This window comes from Pleurodeles waltl, chromosome 6, assembly GCF_031143425.1.
Source record: "Pleurodeles waltl isolate 20211129_DDA chromosome 6, aPleWal1.hap1.20221129, whole genome shotgun sequence".
Lineage (NCBI taxonomy): Eukaryota > Metazoa > Chordata > Amphibia > Caudata > Salamandridae > Pleurodeles > Pleurodeles waltl.
Window position 1 is genome coordinate 25,833,749 of NC_090445.1, and position 17,873 is coordinate 25,851,621.

Here is a 17,873-nt window from a genome sequence, read left to right on the forward strand (position 1 = left end):
CTGCTCCAAGAAAGGCTGCAACTTTGTTTCCAGCAGCCTTGAAAGAACCCCCCTGCAAGCTCCCCGCAAGAAGCGTGAGACTTGCAACACTGCACCCGGCAACCCCGACTCGGCTGGTGGAGATCCAACACCTCAGGAGGGACCCCAGGACTACTCTGATACTGTGAGTACCAAAACCTGTCCCCCCTGAGCCCCCACAGCGCCGCCTGCAGAGGGAATCCCGAGGCTTCCCCTGACCGCGACTCTTGGAATCCTAAGTCCCGACACCTGGGAGAGACCCTGCACCCGTAGCCCCAGGACCTGAAGGACCGGACTTTCACTGGAGAAGTGACCCCCAGGAGTCCCTCTCCCTTGCCCAAGTGGAGGTTTCCCCGAGGAACCCCCCCCTTGCCTGCCTGCAGCGCTGAAGAGATCCCGAGATCTCTCATAGACTAACATTGCGAACCCGACGCTTGTTTCTACACTGCACCCGGCCGCCCCCGCGCCGCTGAGGGTGAAATTTCTGTGTGGGCTTGTGTCCCCCCCCGGTGCCCTACAAAACCCCACTGGTCTGCCCTTCGAAGACGCGGGTACTTACCTGCAAGCAGACCGGAACCGGGGCACCCCCTTCTCTCCATTCTAGCCTATGTGTTTTGGGCACCACTTTGAACTCTGCACCTGATCGGCCCTGAGCTGCTGGTGTGGTGACTTTGGGGTTGCTCTGAACCCCCAACGGTGGGCTACCTTGGACCAAGAACTAAGCCCTGTAAGTGTCTTACTTACCTGGTTAACCTAACAAATACTTACCTCCCCTAGGAACTGTGAAAATTGCACTAAGTGTCCACTTTTAAAACAGCTATTTGTGAATAACTTGAAAAGTATACATGCAATTTTGATGATTTGAAGTTCCTAAAGTACTTACCTGCAATACCTTTCGAATGAGATATTACATGTAGAATTTGAACCTGTGGTTCTTAAAATAAACTAAGAAAAGATATTTTTCTATATAAAAACCTATTGGCTGGATTTGTCTCTGAGTGTGTGTACCTCATTTATTGTCTATGTCTATGTACAACAAATGCTTAACACTACTCCTTGGATAAGCCTACTGCTCGACCACACTACCACAAAATAGAGCATTAGTATTATCTATTTTTACCACTATTTTACCTCTAAGGGGAACCCTTGGACTCTGTGCATGCTATTCCTTACTTTGAAATAGCACATACAGAGCCAACTTCCTACAAAGAGAGGTTCTCTTTTTCTGACTGTGTTGCAGTTGGTTTCCCAACTGACTTTCCTTTTCTCTTGGTAGGCTGGGCCATTTTTCCAGACTCCAGCTCTACTTTTTCACCCTGTGCCTTGCATTGTGCTCTTGTTTTTACACACACCAGTTCAGGGATACCCAGCATGGCTGCATGGGTTTTTAGTTCTACCTCAGCCCATGCTGAGGACTCCAGGTAGTTTCCAAGCAGACAGTCTACTGGGATGTTTGAGGAGACCACCACCTGTTTCAGGCCATTGACCCCTCCCCATTCTAAAGTTACCATTGCCATGGGATGTGCTTTAGTTTGATTGTCAGCATTGGTGACTGTATAAGTTTTTCCAGTCAGGTATTGGCCAGGGGAAACCAGTTTCTCTCGTAGGGGATTTCCATGTATAGTCATAAGCATTGAATAGTTCCGCGCGCCTGCGGGGACCCCGGAGCACTGATGTGAAGTATATTCTTAAGTGCAAACACCAGCCGTTTAAAGAAAAGGTCTGTCAAAAAACACTTAAGAATAACATTGTGCAGCCTATGTGAACAGCTACACAGGCCAAATTGTTGAAAAGAAAATCAATAGTAGTGTAAATTCATGTTCAAACACCTATTTATTCTAGAAATGTAATAACAAATACATTCTCATACTTTATTTACACCTCTGATGAGAATAAAACAATGCAGGGCAGTGTAGCCCATAGGCTGCCATTATACAGAATGTAAATAGAGCTGTGCCTTTAAGAAAAGTAAAGTCTTCCTGTTTCCCATCATGCACAGCAAAAGGCAGTTGCCTCAGTTCTTTTTTCCGGCTCCTGCTGACAGGACCCTGAAGCATTGAGCTCTACCTCACAAAAGCTTTTGTGACAGAAATTCATTGAAATATCTTCTGAATTTCATTTTCACTCGACGTTTTTACCTTTGAGTGATCATTTTCTACTGATTTCTGTTAAATTCTGACAGAATTTTGAGGTTTTTCTAGTTAGAAATGCCTTCACTTTTTGATAAATGTCCTTCTTGTGGAAGAAAGAAGGCTAAAACAGATCCACATAGGGTCTGTATAATTTGTCTTCCATCCAGCCACAAACCGGAGTCGTGTGACATTTGTAAAACCTTCTCTAGAAGAACCCTTCGTGACAGAGAGAAGATCCGACTCCAGGCGAAAGAGGACAGGAGAAAAAGTGGCCATTCCACTACAGAGCGAGGAGAAGGTCAGACTTCTACCAGGGCTCAACCTGTTTCCTCCATGACTCCTTCCAGACCTGCGGAAAAACGACATAGATCTCCGACGACGTCGAGAGCGTCGACGTCGAAGCAGGGAACGGCGCCAACATGTTCGCCGTCGAGGAGTGCTTCGCCGGCGAGAAAAAGACATCGTTCGCCGTCGACAGCTATTTCGCCGTCGAGGCGGCGAAGACACCCGACGTCGAGAGGATCTGGGTCGCCATCGACACGGCGAACACAGTCCACGCCAAGGAGATCCGAGTCGGGCTCGCCGTCGACACGGCGAGGGAGATCGCCGTCGAGAGAGAGTGTTCGCCGTCGGAGGCGTTCACCGTCACTGCACCGACGTCGAGGTTCGTCGTCGAGAGGTTCTCAGCGGCGAGACGAGTCGACGTCTAGAGGCACTCGGCGTCACCGCAGTTCGACGTCGAGGAGTGCTTCGACGTCGAGAAGACCATCTAAGAGGCCTAGAAGGGTTTATACAACCTCAGAATCCTCGGCCTCGCTTATCCTACTTCCAGCATCACCACAGCTCTCACAAAGGCAGTCGCCTTTACCACAGACGCCGGTAACACCTACGGCTCCTCTTCCGGCGCCTCCTCCAGAACCTGTTCCGAGGACTCCAACGCGATCTGCAGGGCGTTCTGGTTATTCCTCGAGGCGTACATCTACCTCAAGGCACCGTCGTCAATCACATCATGGACATTCTTCATCGTCCACACGAGACTACTCTCCAACCTTATCAGACTCACCATCCCCAAGAGTGTCTCCCATAGATGATGTCAACACATTTCAGGAGGTCTTAGTGAGAGGGGCAACCAAGCTGAATATCCCGCTAGCAGCTCCAGCCCAATCGACATCAGTAATCTTTGAGACCTTGCATCAAAGGACATCTTCACGACCTTTACTTCCACTGGTTCCGGGTCTTATTGAACCAGCAATGGACATTTTTCTCACGCCGGCTACAACAAAGTCTGCTCCTTCCAGACTCATTAAAAAGTACCGTCCACCAGAGCAAGATCCTCTATTCTTGAGGTCGGACCCAGTACCAGACTCGGTAGTTATAGTGGCAGCGAAGAAATCGCATTCGACGTCACCGTCTTCCTCTGCTCCCCCAGACAAAGAAAGCAGAAAGATCGATGCTGCAGGAAGAAAAGTATGCTCGACGGCATCTATCACCATGAAAGCAGCCAGTGCCACTGCTTTATTAGGGAGATATGATCGATCCCTCTGGGACTCTATACTACAGTTCGCAGAGCATCTCCCTAGGGACAAAAGGGAAGATTTCCTAGAGGTCGTGAGCGAGGGAGCAATGGTTTCTAACCAGATCATAAGTGCTGCGGCAGATGCTTCAACTCTATCCGCACATAACTATGCTCATGGTATAGCGCTCAGGAGACATGCATGGCTGCGGCTTACATCGCTTAAACCCGAAGCACAGCAGAGAATACAGAACCTGCCTTTCTCAGGCTCCACTTTATTCGGCTCTCATGCCGATGATGAGATGGCCAGAATGAAGTCGGAGCTGGATACCTTAAAAGCGGTAGGCATAGAGCGACCTAAAGAACAGCGAAAGGGATTCCGCCCATATCAAAGAAGACTGTTCACCCACAGGTATCAGGCTCCACATTGGTCGTCTTCACGCCCTCGGCAACAGCAGCAGCAGCAGCATCAGAGGGGCTTCTCCAGAAGGTCGACAAGGGGTCGTTCAACACCTCAGACCCAGACACCTCGACAAGCTCCCACGTCTAGGCCCTGAATCTTTGCTTCCCCCTCCTCCGTTACCCACTCCGGTAGGGGGAAGTATCTCAAATCATCTAGACGAGTGGCTACGCATCACAACAGACGCCTGGGTATTGAATATTGAGAGACATGGTTACGCTCTCAGATTCACCAGTTCTCCACCATCTGTTCCACCCAAAACAGCCAACCACCATCTCGAAGCTCTGAGGTTAGAGGTCAATATCCTATTGCAAAAAAGAGCCATAGAACCCGTTCCCATCAGCCAACATGGGAAGGGGATTTATTTGAGATATTTCCTTGTACAGAAAAAAGACAAACAAGAGTTTCGTCCCATCTTAGATCTGAGGACAGCAAACAAATGGATTCGCAAAGAATAATTCAGGATGTTAGCCTCACACCAAATTTACCTACATTTACGTCAGGGCGACTGGCTATGTGCGATAGATCTTTGCGACGCTTACTTCCATATCCCAGTAACCAAGAAACATCGAAAATTCCTAAGGTTCACTGTCGGAAAACGCCATTACCAATTTGCAGTTCTACCGTTCGGCCTAAAATCAGCGCCAAGAACTTTTTCCAAATGCATGGCGGTAGTAGCCGCCCACTTGAGGAAACAGCGAATATTCGTCTATCCCTATCTAGACGATTGGCTCATAAAGGCCTCCAGCTATCTCGAGGCACAGCAGCATTTCGAATGGACTCTACAACTGCTACAAAAACTTGGTCTTCAAGTCAATCTTCTGAAATCAACAGCAACACCTGTTCAGAGGTTGCATTACTTAGGGGCCATTGTAGATACCAAGCTAGGAAAGGTGTTTCCTTCGGAGGAACGACGGTTATCGATTCTCCAAAAGTGCAAACAACTGCAGGAAAGACCTCAAGCCACTGCAAGAATAATAGCTTCTCTACTGGGCTCGATGGCGTCTTGTATCCATCTGGTTCCCAATGCTCGTCTCCATATGAGACCATTGCAGGAAAATCTAGAGGATCAGTGGTGTCAACTGAGGGACGATTGGGAGAACAAAGTCCTGCTGTCTCCTCACACCCTACAATCCCTCAAGTGGTGGTGTTTGCCCAGCAATCTCTTGGTGGGGATTCCGTTCCAACAACGACCTCCATCTCAAACCATCGTAACAGATGCGTCACTGCTCGGATGGGGGGCGCACATGGAACATCTTCGAGTCCAAGGCGAGTGGTCACAGAGAGAGAGTCTCTATCACATCAACCTGCTGGAACTTCGCGCAGTCCACCTTGCGCTCAAAGCCTTCCTTCCCTCTCTGAGAACGGAAACTCTCCTTCTTCAGACAGACAACGTGGCCACTATGTACTACGTGAACAAACAAGGAGGCACCAGGTCCAGAATTTTATCCAGAGAGGCCCAGACAATCTGGCATTGGCTTCTAGCCAGGAACCTGTCGCTAGTGGCAACTCACCTGCCCGGCATCCAGAATGTTCAAGCGGATGCCCTCAGTCGGGTAATAAGCGAGAACCACGAATGGGTACTACACGACGACGTCGTTCATTCCATTTTCGCACTCTGGGGTACCCCTTCTACAGACCTATTCGCAACCCCAGAAAACAAAAAATGCCAAAACTTCGCCTCCAGATATTACCATCCAGGGACACTGGGGAATGCCCTATGGATAAGCTGGTCAGGGGCATTTCTTTACGCCTTTCCACCGCTTCCCCTGATTCCGGCAGTTCTCCAGAAGCTGTCCAATGCTCAGACCAAAATGATCCTAATTGCTCCGGAGTGGCCACGCCAGTGGTGGTTCCCAGACCTTCTTCACCGGTCACTCAAACCACACATCAGACTACCATATCGCCCGGACCTTCTCACGAAGTTCAGAGGGCAGATATCTCATCCCAACCCCTCATCGTTGAGTTTGGCAGCATGGCTCCTGAGCTAGTGCAATATGGACATTTGAACTTACCTCAGGACTGTATGGAAATTCTGAGGGAAGCAAAACGCCCTTCCACACGATCAGCCTATGCAAGCAAGTGGAAGAGATTCTGCATTTGGTGTTTACACAACAACATTGACCCGGTTTCTTGTGGAGAACAATCTATCTTACCATACTTGTTAAGTTTGGCAAAATCGGGCTTACAACTGTCGTCAATAAAAGTTCACTTGGCCGCGATAACAGCATACAGAAAGAGTCCTTCACAAACTTCCTTTTTTCGGATTCCGATTATTAAGGATTTCCTAGAAGGTTTAAAAAAGGTTTTTCCTCCCATTAGAAAGCCTTCTCCTCCATGGGAACTGAACGTTGTCTTATCACGTCTGATGCTGCCGCCATTCGAGCCGATACACAAGGCATCGCTGCAGCATCTCACATGGAAAGCTGCTTTTCTGGTGGCAATCACTTCAGCGCGTAGGGTCAGCGAAATCCAGGCCCTTTGCGCTCAGGAACCCTACACGGTTTTTCATTCTGCAAAAGTGGTAATGAGAACTCATCCAAAATTTCTACCTAAGGTAGTCTCCGACTTCCATGTGAACCAAACAATTTCATTACCGACTTTCTTTCAGAATCCAGCTACTCCTGCTGAGAGAACTCTGCACTCTCTGGATGTAAAGAGAGTATTGAAATTTTACTTGGACAGGACAAAAAGCTTACGAAAATCACAACAGCTTTTTATTAACTATGGCCCAATCAGAACAGGTTTGGGCACATCTAAACAATCTTTATCCAGGTGGATTGTTTCATGTATAATGTTATGTTATCAGTTAGCAAACAAATCCCTTGGTGGTAGACCAAAAGCCCACTCGACCAGAGGGAAAGCAGCTACTGTAGCCTTGATGAGAAATGTCCCTTTGGCAGAAATATGCAAGGCTGCCACTTGGAGGTCGGTCCATACCTTTACTAAGCATTACTGCCTTGATACAGACGCTAGGGCAGATGCTCAGGTTGGACAGGCTTTGCTCAAGAATTTGTTTGCATGATTCATGTTTTTCTCAGTATTCTTATATCGACTCCACCGCGGTTATGGGGATGGGCTTGCTACTCTATTCAATGCTTATGACTATACATGGAAATCCCCTACGAGAGAAGGAATGGTTTCTTACCTGTAACTCCAGTTCTCTCGTAGGGGTATTTCCATGATAGTCATAAGCAACCCTCCCTCCTCCCCGGTGGAGTTGACATAGAACATGAATATTATGGAGGTTGGTACTCCAACAAATGTTTTGTTTTTTTCTTCATGTCAGGTAATAGCCTCCAAAAAAGAACTGAGGCAACTGCCTTTTGCTGTGCATGATGGGAAACAGGAAGACTTTACTTTTCTTAAAGGCACAGCTCTATTTACATTCTGTATAATGGCAGCCTATGGGCTACACTGCCCTGCATTGTTTTATTCTCATCAGAGGTGTAAATAAAGTATGAGAATGTATTTGTTATTACATTTCTAGAATAAATAGGTGTTTGAACATGAATTTACACTACTATTGATTTTCTTTTCAACAATTTGGCCTGTGTAGCGGTTCACATAGGCTGCACAATGTTATTCTTAAGTGTTTTTTGACAGACCTTTTCTTTAAACGGCTGGTGTTTGCACTTAAGAATATACTTCACATCAGTGCTCCGGGGTCCCCGCAGGCGCGCGGAACTATTCAATGCTTATGACTATCATGGAAATACCCCTACGAGAGAACTGGAGTTACAGGTAAGAAACCATTCCTTCTCTGTCACCATGGTGACACTGGCACCTGTATCCCTCAGGCCCTCTACCCTTGTCCCATTAATAAAGAGCTGCTGCCTGTATTTTTGCATGTTAGGGGGCCAGGCAGCTAGTGTGGCTAAATCCACCCCACCCTCAGAGACTAGAGTAGCTTCAGTGTGGACCCTGATTTGCTCTGGGCACACTGTTGATCCCACTTGGAGACTAGCCATTCCAGTGTTACCTGGATTGGAGTTTGGAGTGGAACTTTTCTTGGGACAGGCCTTGTCTCCAGTTTGGTGTCCAGACTGACTACAGTTTCGACACCAGGCCTTTTTGGGATCAAAGTTTTTACCCTTGTACCCAGGATTGTTTTGTGAAGAGGCTCTGGGCCCACCCTCCTGTGCAGGTTTTTGGGGGCCTTTAGAAGACTCTTGACTATTTTTATTTTTGGCTGTCTCACCACCTTTCCCCTGGGGAGGTTTTGTGACCCCTTTCTTTTGGTCACCCCCTGTGGAAGTTTTGGACACCCTAGTCTTGACCCAATGGTCCGCCTTCTTTCCCAATTCTTGGGGAGAAATTGGTCCTAGGTCTACCAGATGCTGATGCAGTTTATCATTGAAACAATTACTTAACAGGTGTTCTTTCACAAATAAATTGTACAGCCCATCATAATTACTTACACCACTGCCTTGAATCCAACCATCTAGTGTTTTTACTGAGTAGTCTACAAAGTCAACCCAGGTCTGGCTCGAGGATTTTTGAGCCCCCCTGAATCTAATCCTATACTCCTCAGTGGAGAATCCAAAGCCCTCAATCAGGGTACCCTTCATGAGGTCATAAGATTCTGCATCTTGTCCAGAGAGTGTGAGGAGTCTATCCCTACACTTTCCTGTGAACATTTCCCAAAGGAGAGCACCCCAGTGAGATCTGTTCACTTTTCTGGTTACACAAGCCCTCTCAAAAGCTGTGAACCATTTGGTGATGTCATCACCATCTTCATATTTAGTTACAATCCCTTTAGGGATTTTCAACATGTCAGGAGAATCTCTGACCCTATTTATGTTGCTGCCACCATTGATGGGTCCTAGGCCCATCTCTTGTCTTTCCCTCTCTATGGCTAGGATCTGTCTTTCCAAAGCCAATCTTTTGGCCATCCTGGCTAACTGGATGTCCTCTTCACTGGAGTTATCCTCAGTGATTTCAGAGGTGTTGGTCTCTCCTGTGAGGGAACCAGCATCTCTGACTATTATTTTTGGAGTCAGGGTTTGAGAGACCCTGTTCTCCCTAGATAGGACTGGTAGGGGGGAATTTTCCTCCAAGTCACTATCCTCTTCCTCTGAGTTGCCACCCTCAGAGGGGTTGGCCTTTTCAGACTCTGCCAAAAGCTCCTGGAGCTGTATTTTGGTAGGTTTGGGGCCCATTGTTATTTTCTTTATTTTACAGAGTGACCTTAGCTCCCTCATCTTAAGATGGAGGTAAGGTGTGGTGTCGAGTTCCACCACAGTCACATCTGTGCTAGACATTTTGCTTCTAAAAGTTGGAATACTTTTTAAGAATCTACAACTGGTTCTAGAATCTAATTCAAACTTTTACAAACTTTTAAACTCTAAAAGAAATGCTAAACAGGATCTAACACAAGGCCCTAGCAGGTCTTTTAAGAATTTAGAAAACTTTTCAAATTGCAAAAATCAATTTCTAATGACAATTTTGGAATTTGTCGTGTGATCAGGTATTGGCTGAGTAGTCCAGCAAATGCAAAGTCTTGTACCCCACCGCTGATCCACCAATGTAGGAAGTTGGCTCTGTATGTGCTATTTCAAAGTAAGGAATAGCATGCACAGAGTCCAAGGGTTCCCCTTAGAGGTAAAATAGTGGTAAAAAGAGATAATACTAATGCTCTATTTCGTGGTAGTGTGGTCGAGCAGTAGGCTTATCCAAGGAGTAGTGTTAAGCATTTGTTGTACATACACATAGACAATAAATGAGGTACACACACTCAGAGACAAATCCAGCCAATAGGTTTTGTTATAGAAAAATATCTTTTCTTAGTTTATTTTAAGAACCACAGGTTCAAATTTAACATGTAATATCTTGTTTGAAAGGTATTGCAGGTAAGTACATTAGGAACTTTGAATCATTTCAATTGCATGTATACTTTTCAAGTTATTGACAAATAGCTACTTTAAAAGTGGACACTTAGTGCAATTTTCACAGTTCCTGGGGGAGGTAAGTTTGTGTTAGTTTTACCAGGTAAGTAAGACACTTACAGGGTTCAGTTCTTGGTCCAAGGTAGCCCACCGTTGGGGGTTCAGAGCAACCCCAAAGTCACCACACCAGCAGCTCAGGGCCGGTCAGGTGCAGAGTTCAAAGTGGTGCCCAAAACGCATAGGCTAGAATGGAGAGAAGGGGGTGCCCCGGTTTCGGTCTGCTTGCAGGTAAGTACCCGCGTCTTCGGAGGGCAGACCAGGGGGGTTTTGTAGGGCACCGGGGGGGACACAAGCCCACACAGAAATTTCACCCTCAGCAGCGCGGGGGCGGCCGGGTGCAGTGTAGAAACCAGCGTCGGGTTCGCAATGTTAGTATATGAGAGATCAACGGATCTCTTCAGCGCTGCAGGCGGGCAAGGGGGGGCTTCCTCGGGGAAACCTCCACTTGGGCAAGGGAGAGGGACTCCTGGGGGTCACTTCTCCAGTGAAAGTCCGGTCCTTCAGGTCCTGGGGGCTGCGGGTGCAGGGTCTTTTCCAGGCGTCGGGACTTAGGTTTCAGAGAGTCGCGGTCAGGGGAAGCCTCGGGATTCCCTCTGCAGGCGGCGCTGTGGGGGCTCAGGGGGGACAGGTTTTGGTACTCACAGTCGGAGAGTAGTCCGGGGGTCTTCCCTGAGGTGTTGGTTCTCCACCAGCCGAGTCGGGGTCGCCGGGTGCAGTGTTGCAAGTCTCACGCTTCTTGCGGGGAGATTGCAGGGTCTTTAAAGCTGCTCCTCGAAACAAAGTTGCAGTCTTTTTGGAGCAGGTCCGCTGTCCTCGGGAGTTTCTTGTCTTTTTCGAAGCAGGGCAGTCCTCAGAGGATTCAGAGGTCGCTGGTCCCTTGGAAGGCGTCGCTGGAGCAGAGTTCTTTGGAAGGCAGGAGACAGGCCGGTGAGTTTCTGGAGCCAAGGCAGTTGTCGTCTTCTGGTCTTCCTCTGCAGGGGTTTTCAGCTAGGCAGTCCTTCTTCTTGTAGTTTGCAGGAATCTAATTTTCTAGGGTTCAGGGTAGCCCTTAAATACTAAATTTAAGGGCGTGTTTAGGTCTGGGGGGTTAGTAGCCAATGGCTACTAGCCCTGAGGGTGGGTACACCCTCTTTGTGTCTCCTCCCAAGGGGAGGGGGTCACAATCCTAACCCTATTGGGGGAGTCCTCCATCTGCAAGATGGAGGATTTCTAAAAGTTAGTCACCTCAGCTCAGGACACCTTAGGGGCTGTCGTGACTGGCCAGTGACTCCTCCTTGTTATTCTCATTATTTTCTCCGGCCTTGCCGCCAAAAGTGGGGGCCGGGCCGGAGGGGGCGGGCAACTCCACTAGCTGGAGTGTCCTGCGGTGCTGTGACAAAGGGGTGAGCCTTTGAAGCTCACCGCCAGGTGTTACAGCTCCTGCCTGGGGGAGGTGTTAGCATCTCCACCCAGTGCAGGCTTTGTTACTGGCCTCAGAGTGACAAAGGCACTCTCCCCATGGGGCCAGCAACATGTCTCTAGTGTGGCAGGCTGCTGGAACTAGTCAGCCTACACAGATAGTCGGTTAAGTTTCAGGGGGCACCTCTAAGGTGCCCTCTGGGGTGTATTTTGCAATAAAATGTACACTGGCATCAGTGTGCATTTATTGTGCTGAGAAGTTTGATACCAAACTTCCCAGTTTTCAGTGTAGCCATTATGGTGCTGTGGAGTTCGTGTTTGACAGACTCCCAGACCATATACTCTTATGGCTACCCTGCACTTACAATGTCTAAGGTTTTGTTTAGACACTGTAGGGGTACCATGCTCATGCACTGGTACCCTCACCTATGGTATAGTGCACCCTGCCTTAGGGCTGTAAGGCCTGCTAGAGGGGTGTCTTACCTATACTGCATAGGCAGTGAGAGGCTGGCATGGCACCCTGAGGGGAGTGCCATGTCGACTTACTCGTTTTGTCCTCACTAGTACACACAAGCTGGCAAGCAGTGTGTCTGTGCTGAGTGAGAGGTCTCCAGGGTGGCATAAGACATGCTGCAGCCCTTAGAGACCTTCCTTGGCATCAGGGCCCTTGGTACTAGAAGTACCAGTTACAAGGGACTTATCTGGATGCCAGGGTCTGCCAATTGTGGATACAAAAGTACAGGTTAGGGAAAGAACACTGGTGCTGGGGCCTGGTTAGCAGGCCTCAGCACACTTTCAATTGTAAACATAGCATCAGCAAAGGCAAAAAGTCAGGGGGCAACCATGCCAAGGAGGCATTTCCTTACACCTGGGTACCTAGGTTCATATACTAGGGACTTACATAGGGGAACCAGTATGCTCATTTTGCGGTGTACAAAGTCAGGGACAACCAAATTGTTTGCCGATGGTGAAGCATGCCATGATAAATTGTGGGTGAAACAACCTCAGATATGTTTTATGACCAGTTCAACTGTTCCCCGATCAATACAGGACAAGCGGGACCATAGTTCTGTGTACTCAGGCAACTGCTTTAGTCTCTGCAAAGGATGTGTAGCTACAACATCAGATGCTACAAGTGGATCATCTTACCCTGTAACCACCTTGTAGTTGTAGTGCTTGTAGTGGTGAAGATTCGCTTGCATCCTCCCTCCTCCCCATAAGCGAGGTGTGATCTGTTTCCACTTTATATTTCGTCACAATGTACAGCACATACAAAGCAGTCTGAGGTGATTCTTTGTCCTGGTGCATTATGGTCTAACAGGAGTCCAAAGAATATCTTGTTACTGAAAACTTCTATGAAGAAAAATAGCTTGCACTCATCCCTCCCCAACACTAGATTGCAGGAGTATGCAAAACGTGGATCTATAGCAAAACAGACTACAAATAGTTACAATGTAACTAAACTTTTCCTTAGTTCTTATTGGCAAACGGGACTCTATTAAAAAATAAAATAAAAAACACTACAGTAAAATGATGCACGTGTATTGTTAATATACTGAATTATATCTATTCTGGGCCCCAGTCAATGGAATTCATACCTTTAAGTCTGAGCTTGCACCTCGGACAGCGAAATCTAAAATACCATTGTATGCAGTTGAAATAAAAATGTGGCCCTCTAAGTCAATCTTGTATCATATTGTAAATAGGTGTGATTTTTATTTTCTTCTGTGCATCAAAGGCAGTACTGTACAATACCTCCCTCCCTAGTTTATTTGTATGGTGTTTCTAAGCTGGTGGTTACAATGGTCTTTATATCTAACATTTGTTAGAAATGCCCTGCTCATGTCAACAAAGCTGTTGGGATAAATATTAAAACAACGCTGGTAGTGTTTGTTCTTGGTATTGCGCTTGTAAGGGATTTTTCCTCATTTCTCTTTTGCAGGCAGCAGCACAGCAGATCCCGATTTCCCTGCATACCTCTCTGCAGGCCCCTGGTCAGATGGGTCTCAGAGGTGGCCTCCCAGTCTCTCAGTCCCAGGACATGTATGGATCCATGCAACAATTCAGGTAATAATTGCTAGTGCATTCTTTGTAGTTCTGAACTCTCCCAGTTACGGCAATAGAGCAGAGCTGTATGCAAAGTCTCCATGAATAAAACTCTTATACCAGTGCAATCATATTTGAAAATAGTGTATTACATCTCACTATTTGTTCCATGAGTAGTTTAATGTCTAGCAAGAATGCGTATTTGTAGTTGGTAATATCTATGACATTCTAACATTAAATATTCCTATTACCACTGCTATTGGCAAGTTTTATTTTTCTCTTTCATAAATTCAGGTGCTTGAATCACCCCTGTTTGTCTGAAAATTCCACAGTGGCATTACCATAGCACTACAGTGTCAAACATAGCCAAAGATACTCAACATTTGTCACTTAAGTAGCTTACTCACCTTATCGGGAAAGAACCAAACTGCAGCTAGTAAGGAGTGAGCAAAGGAACGTCCACACCCCTTAGAGAGGGGACCTTCCCTCTGATCACATCTCTACAGATCATTCTGATTTGGATCCTTAATACCCTTTTCAAGTGCTTACCCAGCCTTTCTAGCTCACTTATACTAAAAACTTTCTTCTGGTCGAGTTTGGGCTGTGTCTGAATCTTTAAAAAAAAAGTCTTCTGAGACCTTGTGGTTCTTGAGCAGACTACTGTGATTCTCACAAGGCATGCATATATTGCTTATTTCTGATGAATACTTCTAAGCGCAGATTCCTCACCTGTAAAAAAGAAGAAAGAAAAAAAAAGAAAAAATTTCAGATGCCTAACTGGATCCATAGATTATTCAGTAATGCTTCCTGCATTATCCCCAGTGACTATGGTGATTTCATACTTCTTCCGAAGTGATTGAAGGCTCACCACCCCTGCAAGTTCCTCTCTTTCCCGCCGTTAGATGCAGATATGGAGCTCTGCTCCCTACTTTCTTTTTCCAGGGAATCCTAATTTTGTTTATGGACAATGTGTAAAGGTCTTCCCTGTAAACGACAGGATTCAATCGGTACTGCAACCGAGAAGCATGTTGGTAGTACAACCACATGATGTGTGCTTATGGTGCTTGAGCTTCGAACATGACTGATAAGTGACTCCGTTCTTGTGCAGTCTTCCGGGCAGTCGAAGTCAAAGCACAAGAAATGGAATTCCAACTCGCCCACAGCCTGTCACGCAGTCTGTGGAGAAGCTGCTTGGTTGTTACTCAAAGGATCTGGTTTCTTCAGACAGCTGGTACTGCATTTTGTTTAAACATGCCCTCAATTTCCTAAGCCATCCTCTACCCCACTGCAGGTAGCAGCCTTCTAGGAGGGTTTCTACAAAACTTCCCAACATTACTGGTTCAGTCTGGTGTGCCTTTTGACCCTCAGGGAGACACCTGGGCCCATTACTCACCCACAATTTTTGGACCTTCCCTGGTACCAACTGCTTTCTCAGAACCTGTTCCCCATCCATTACCAAAGCCATTCATTGCATCCACTCTGGCACCACAGCAGGCCCTTCGCTGGTGATGGTGCTGGGTCCAGTTGCCCAGGCCAGGCCTAAGTCACACTATGGTATTCCTAAGGCACAACCAGTGGATATTCGGCCTGTCCCCGGTGCCAGTACTATCTCAGGATAGAGACCATCTTCGGCTCAGACACTGATCCAGGACATACCCAGTGACCGTCAAGGCTCTGAGAGGGTGATAGTCTGTTCCCCCTTATTACACTGATGGTGGGCTATATTTAGGTTTGCGTAATGCTGGTGGGCTGGATACCTCACCAAAGGTCAGCTGACCTGTGGCTAGACTGCACTGATCATTCCCAGGTGACCCAGACTATGACTGTAGGAAGTTGGCTCTGTATGTGCTATTTCAAAGTAAGGAATAGCATGCACAGAGTCCAAGGGTTCCCCTTAGAGGTAAAATAGTGGTAAAAATAGATAATACTAATGCTCTATTTTGTGGTAGTGTGGTCGAGCAGTAGGCTTATCCAAGGAGTAGTGTTAAGCATTTGTTGTACATACACATAGACAATAAATGAGGTACACACACTCAGAGACAAATCCAGCCAATAGGTTTTTGTATAGAAAAATATCTTTTCTTAGTTTATTTTAAGAACCACAGGTTCAAATTCTACATGTAATAGCTCATTCGAAAGGTATTGCAGGTAAGTACTTTAGGAACTTCAAATCATCAAAATTGCATGTATACTTTTCAAGTTATTGACAAATAGCTGTTTTAAAAGTGGACACTTAGTGCAATTTTCACAGCTCCTGGGGGAGGTAAGTTTTTGTTAGTTTTACCAGGTAAGTAGGACACTTACAGGGTTCAGTTCTTGGTCCAAGGTAGCCCACCGTTGGGGGTTCAGAGCAACCCCAAAGTCACCACACCAGCAGCTCAGGGCCGGTCAGGTGCAGAGTCCCAAGTGGTGCCCAAAACACATAGGCTAGAATGGAGAGAAGGGGGTGCCCCGGTTCCGGTCTGCTTGCAGGTAAGTACCCGCGTCTTCGGAGGGCAGACCAGGGGGGTTTTGTAGGGCACCGGGGGGGAAACAAGTCCACACAGAAATTTCACCCTCAGCAGCGCGGGGGCGGCCGGGTGCAGTGTCGAAACAAGCGTCGGGTTTGTAATGGAAGTCAATGAGAGATCTCGGGATCTCTTCAGCGCTGCAGGCAGGCAAGGGGGGGGTTCCTCGGGGAAACCTCCACTTGGGCAAGGGAGAGGGACTCCTGGGGGTCACTTCTCCAGTGAAAGTCCGGTCCTTCGGGTCCTGGGGGCTGCGGGTGCAGGGTCTCTCCCAGGCGTCGGGACTTTAGGTTCAAAGAGTCGCGGTCAGGGGAAGCCTCGGGATTCCCTCTGCAGGCGGCGCTGTGGGGGCTCAGGGGGGACAGGTTTTGGTACTCACAGTATCAGAGTAGTCCTGGGGTCCCTCCTGAGGTGTCGGATCTCCACCAGCCGAGTCGGGGTCGCCGGGTGCAGTGTTGCAAGTCTCACGCCTTTTGCGGGGAGCTTGCAGGGTTCTTTAAAGCTGCTGGAAACAAAGTTGCAGCCTTTCTTGGAGCAGGTCCGCTGTCCTCGGGAGTTTCTTGTCTTTTCGAAGCAGGGGCAGTCCTCAGAGGATGTCGAGGTCGCTGGTCCCTTTGGAAGGCGTCGCTGGAGCAGGATCTTTGGAAGGCAGGAGACAGGCCGGTGAGTTTCTGGGGCCAAGGCAGTAGTCGTCTTCTGGTCTTCCTCTGCAGGGGTTTTCAGCTAGGCAGTCCTTCTTCTTGTAGTTGCAGGAATCTAATTTTCTAGGGTTCAGGGTAGCCCTTAAATACTAAATTTAAGGGCGTGTTTAGGTCTGGGGGGTTAGTAGCCAATGGCTACTAGCCCTGAGGGTGGGTACACCCTCTTTGTGCCTCCTCCCGAGGGGAGGGGGTCACATTCCTAACCCTATTGGGGGAATCCTCCATCTGCAAGATGGAGGATTTCTAAAAGTTAGAGTCACCTCAGCTCAGGACACCTTAGGGGCTGTCCTGACTGGCCAGAGACTCCTCCTTGTTATTCTCATTATTTTCTCCGGCCTTGCCGCCAAAAGTGGGGCCTGGCCGGAGGGGGCGGGCAACTCCACTAGCTGGAGTGTCCTGCTGGGTTGGCACAAAGGAGGTGAGCCTTTGAGGCTCACCGCCAGGTGTGACAATTCCTGCCTGGGAGAGGTGTTAGCATCTCCACCCAGTGCAGGCTTTGTTACTGGCCTCAGAGTGACAAAGGCACTCTCCCCATGGGGCCAGCAACATGTCTCGGTTTGTGGCAGGCTGCTAAAACTAGTCAGCCTACACAGATAGTCGGTTAAGTTTCAGGGGGCACCTCTAAGGTGCCCTCTGGGGTGTATTTTACAATAAAATGTACACTGGCATCAGTGTGCACTTATTGTGCTGAGAAGTTTGATACCAAACTTCCCAGTTTTCAGTGTAGCCATTATGGTGCTGTGGAGTTCGTGTTTGACAGACTCCCAGACCATATACTCTTATGGCTACCCTGCACTTACAATGTCTAAGGTTTTGTTTAGACACTGTAGGGGTACCATGCTCATGCATTGGTACCCTCACCTATGGTATAGTGCACCCTGCCTTAGGGCTGTAAGGCCTGCTAGAGGGGTGTCTTACCTATACTGCATAGGCAGTGAGAGGCTGGCATGGCACCCTGAGGGGAGTGCCATGTCGACTTACTCGTTTTGTCCTCACTAGCACACACAAGCTGGTAAGCAGTGTGTCTGTGCTGAGTGAGAGGTCTCCAGGGTGGCATAAGACATGCTGCAGCCCTTAGAGACCTTCCTTGGCATCAGGGCCCTTGGTACTAGAAGTACCAGTTACAAGGGACTTATCTGGATGCCAGGGT

General features: G+C 47.8%; 1 protein-coding gene across 6 annotated transcripts in view; it reads left to right on the forward strand.

Moving 5' to 3' along the window:
- The window catches only part of PRRC2B (proline rich coiled-coil 2B), a 635,269-nt gene that overhangs the window by 476,892 nt on the left and 140,504 nt on the right, over nucleotides 1-17,873 (forward strand). For all 6 annotated transcript variants that reach the window (XM_069237079.1, XM_069237080.1, XM_069237081.1 and 3 more), the window contains one exon: nucleotides 13,412-13,536. In XM_069237079.1, the coding sequence (XP_069093180.1) occupies nucleotides 13,412-13,536 (125 nt within the window). The remainder of the gene's footprint in view (nucleotides 1-13,411; nucleotides 13,537-17,873) is intronic.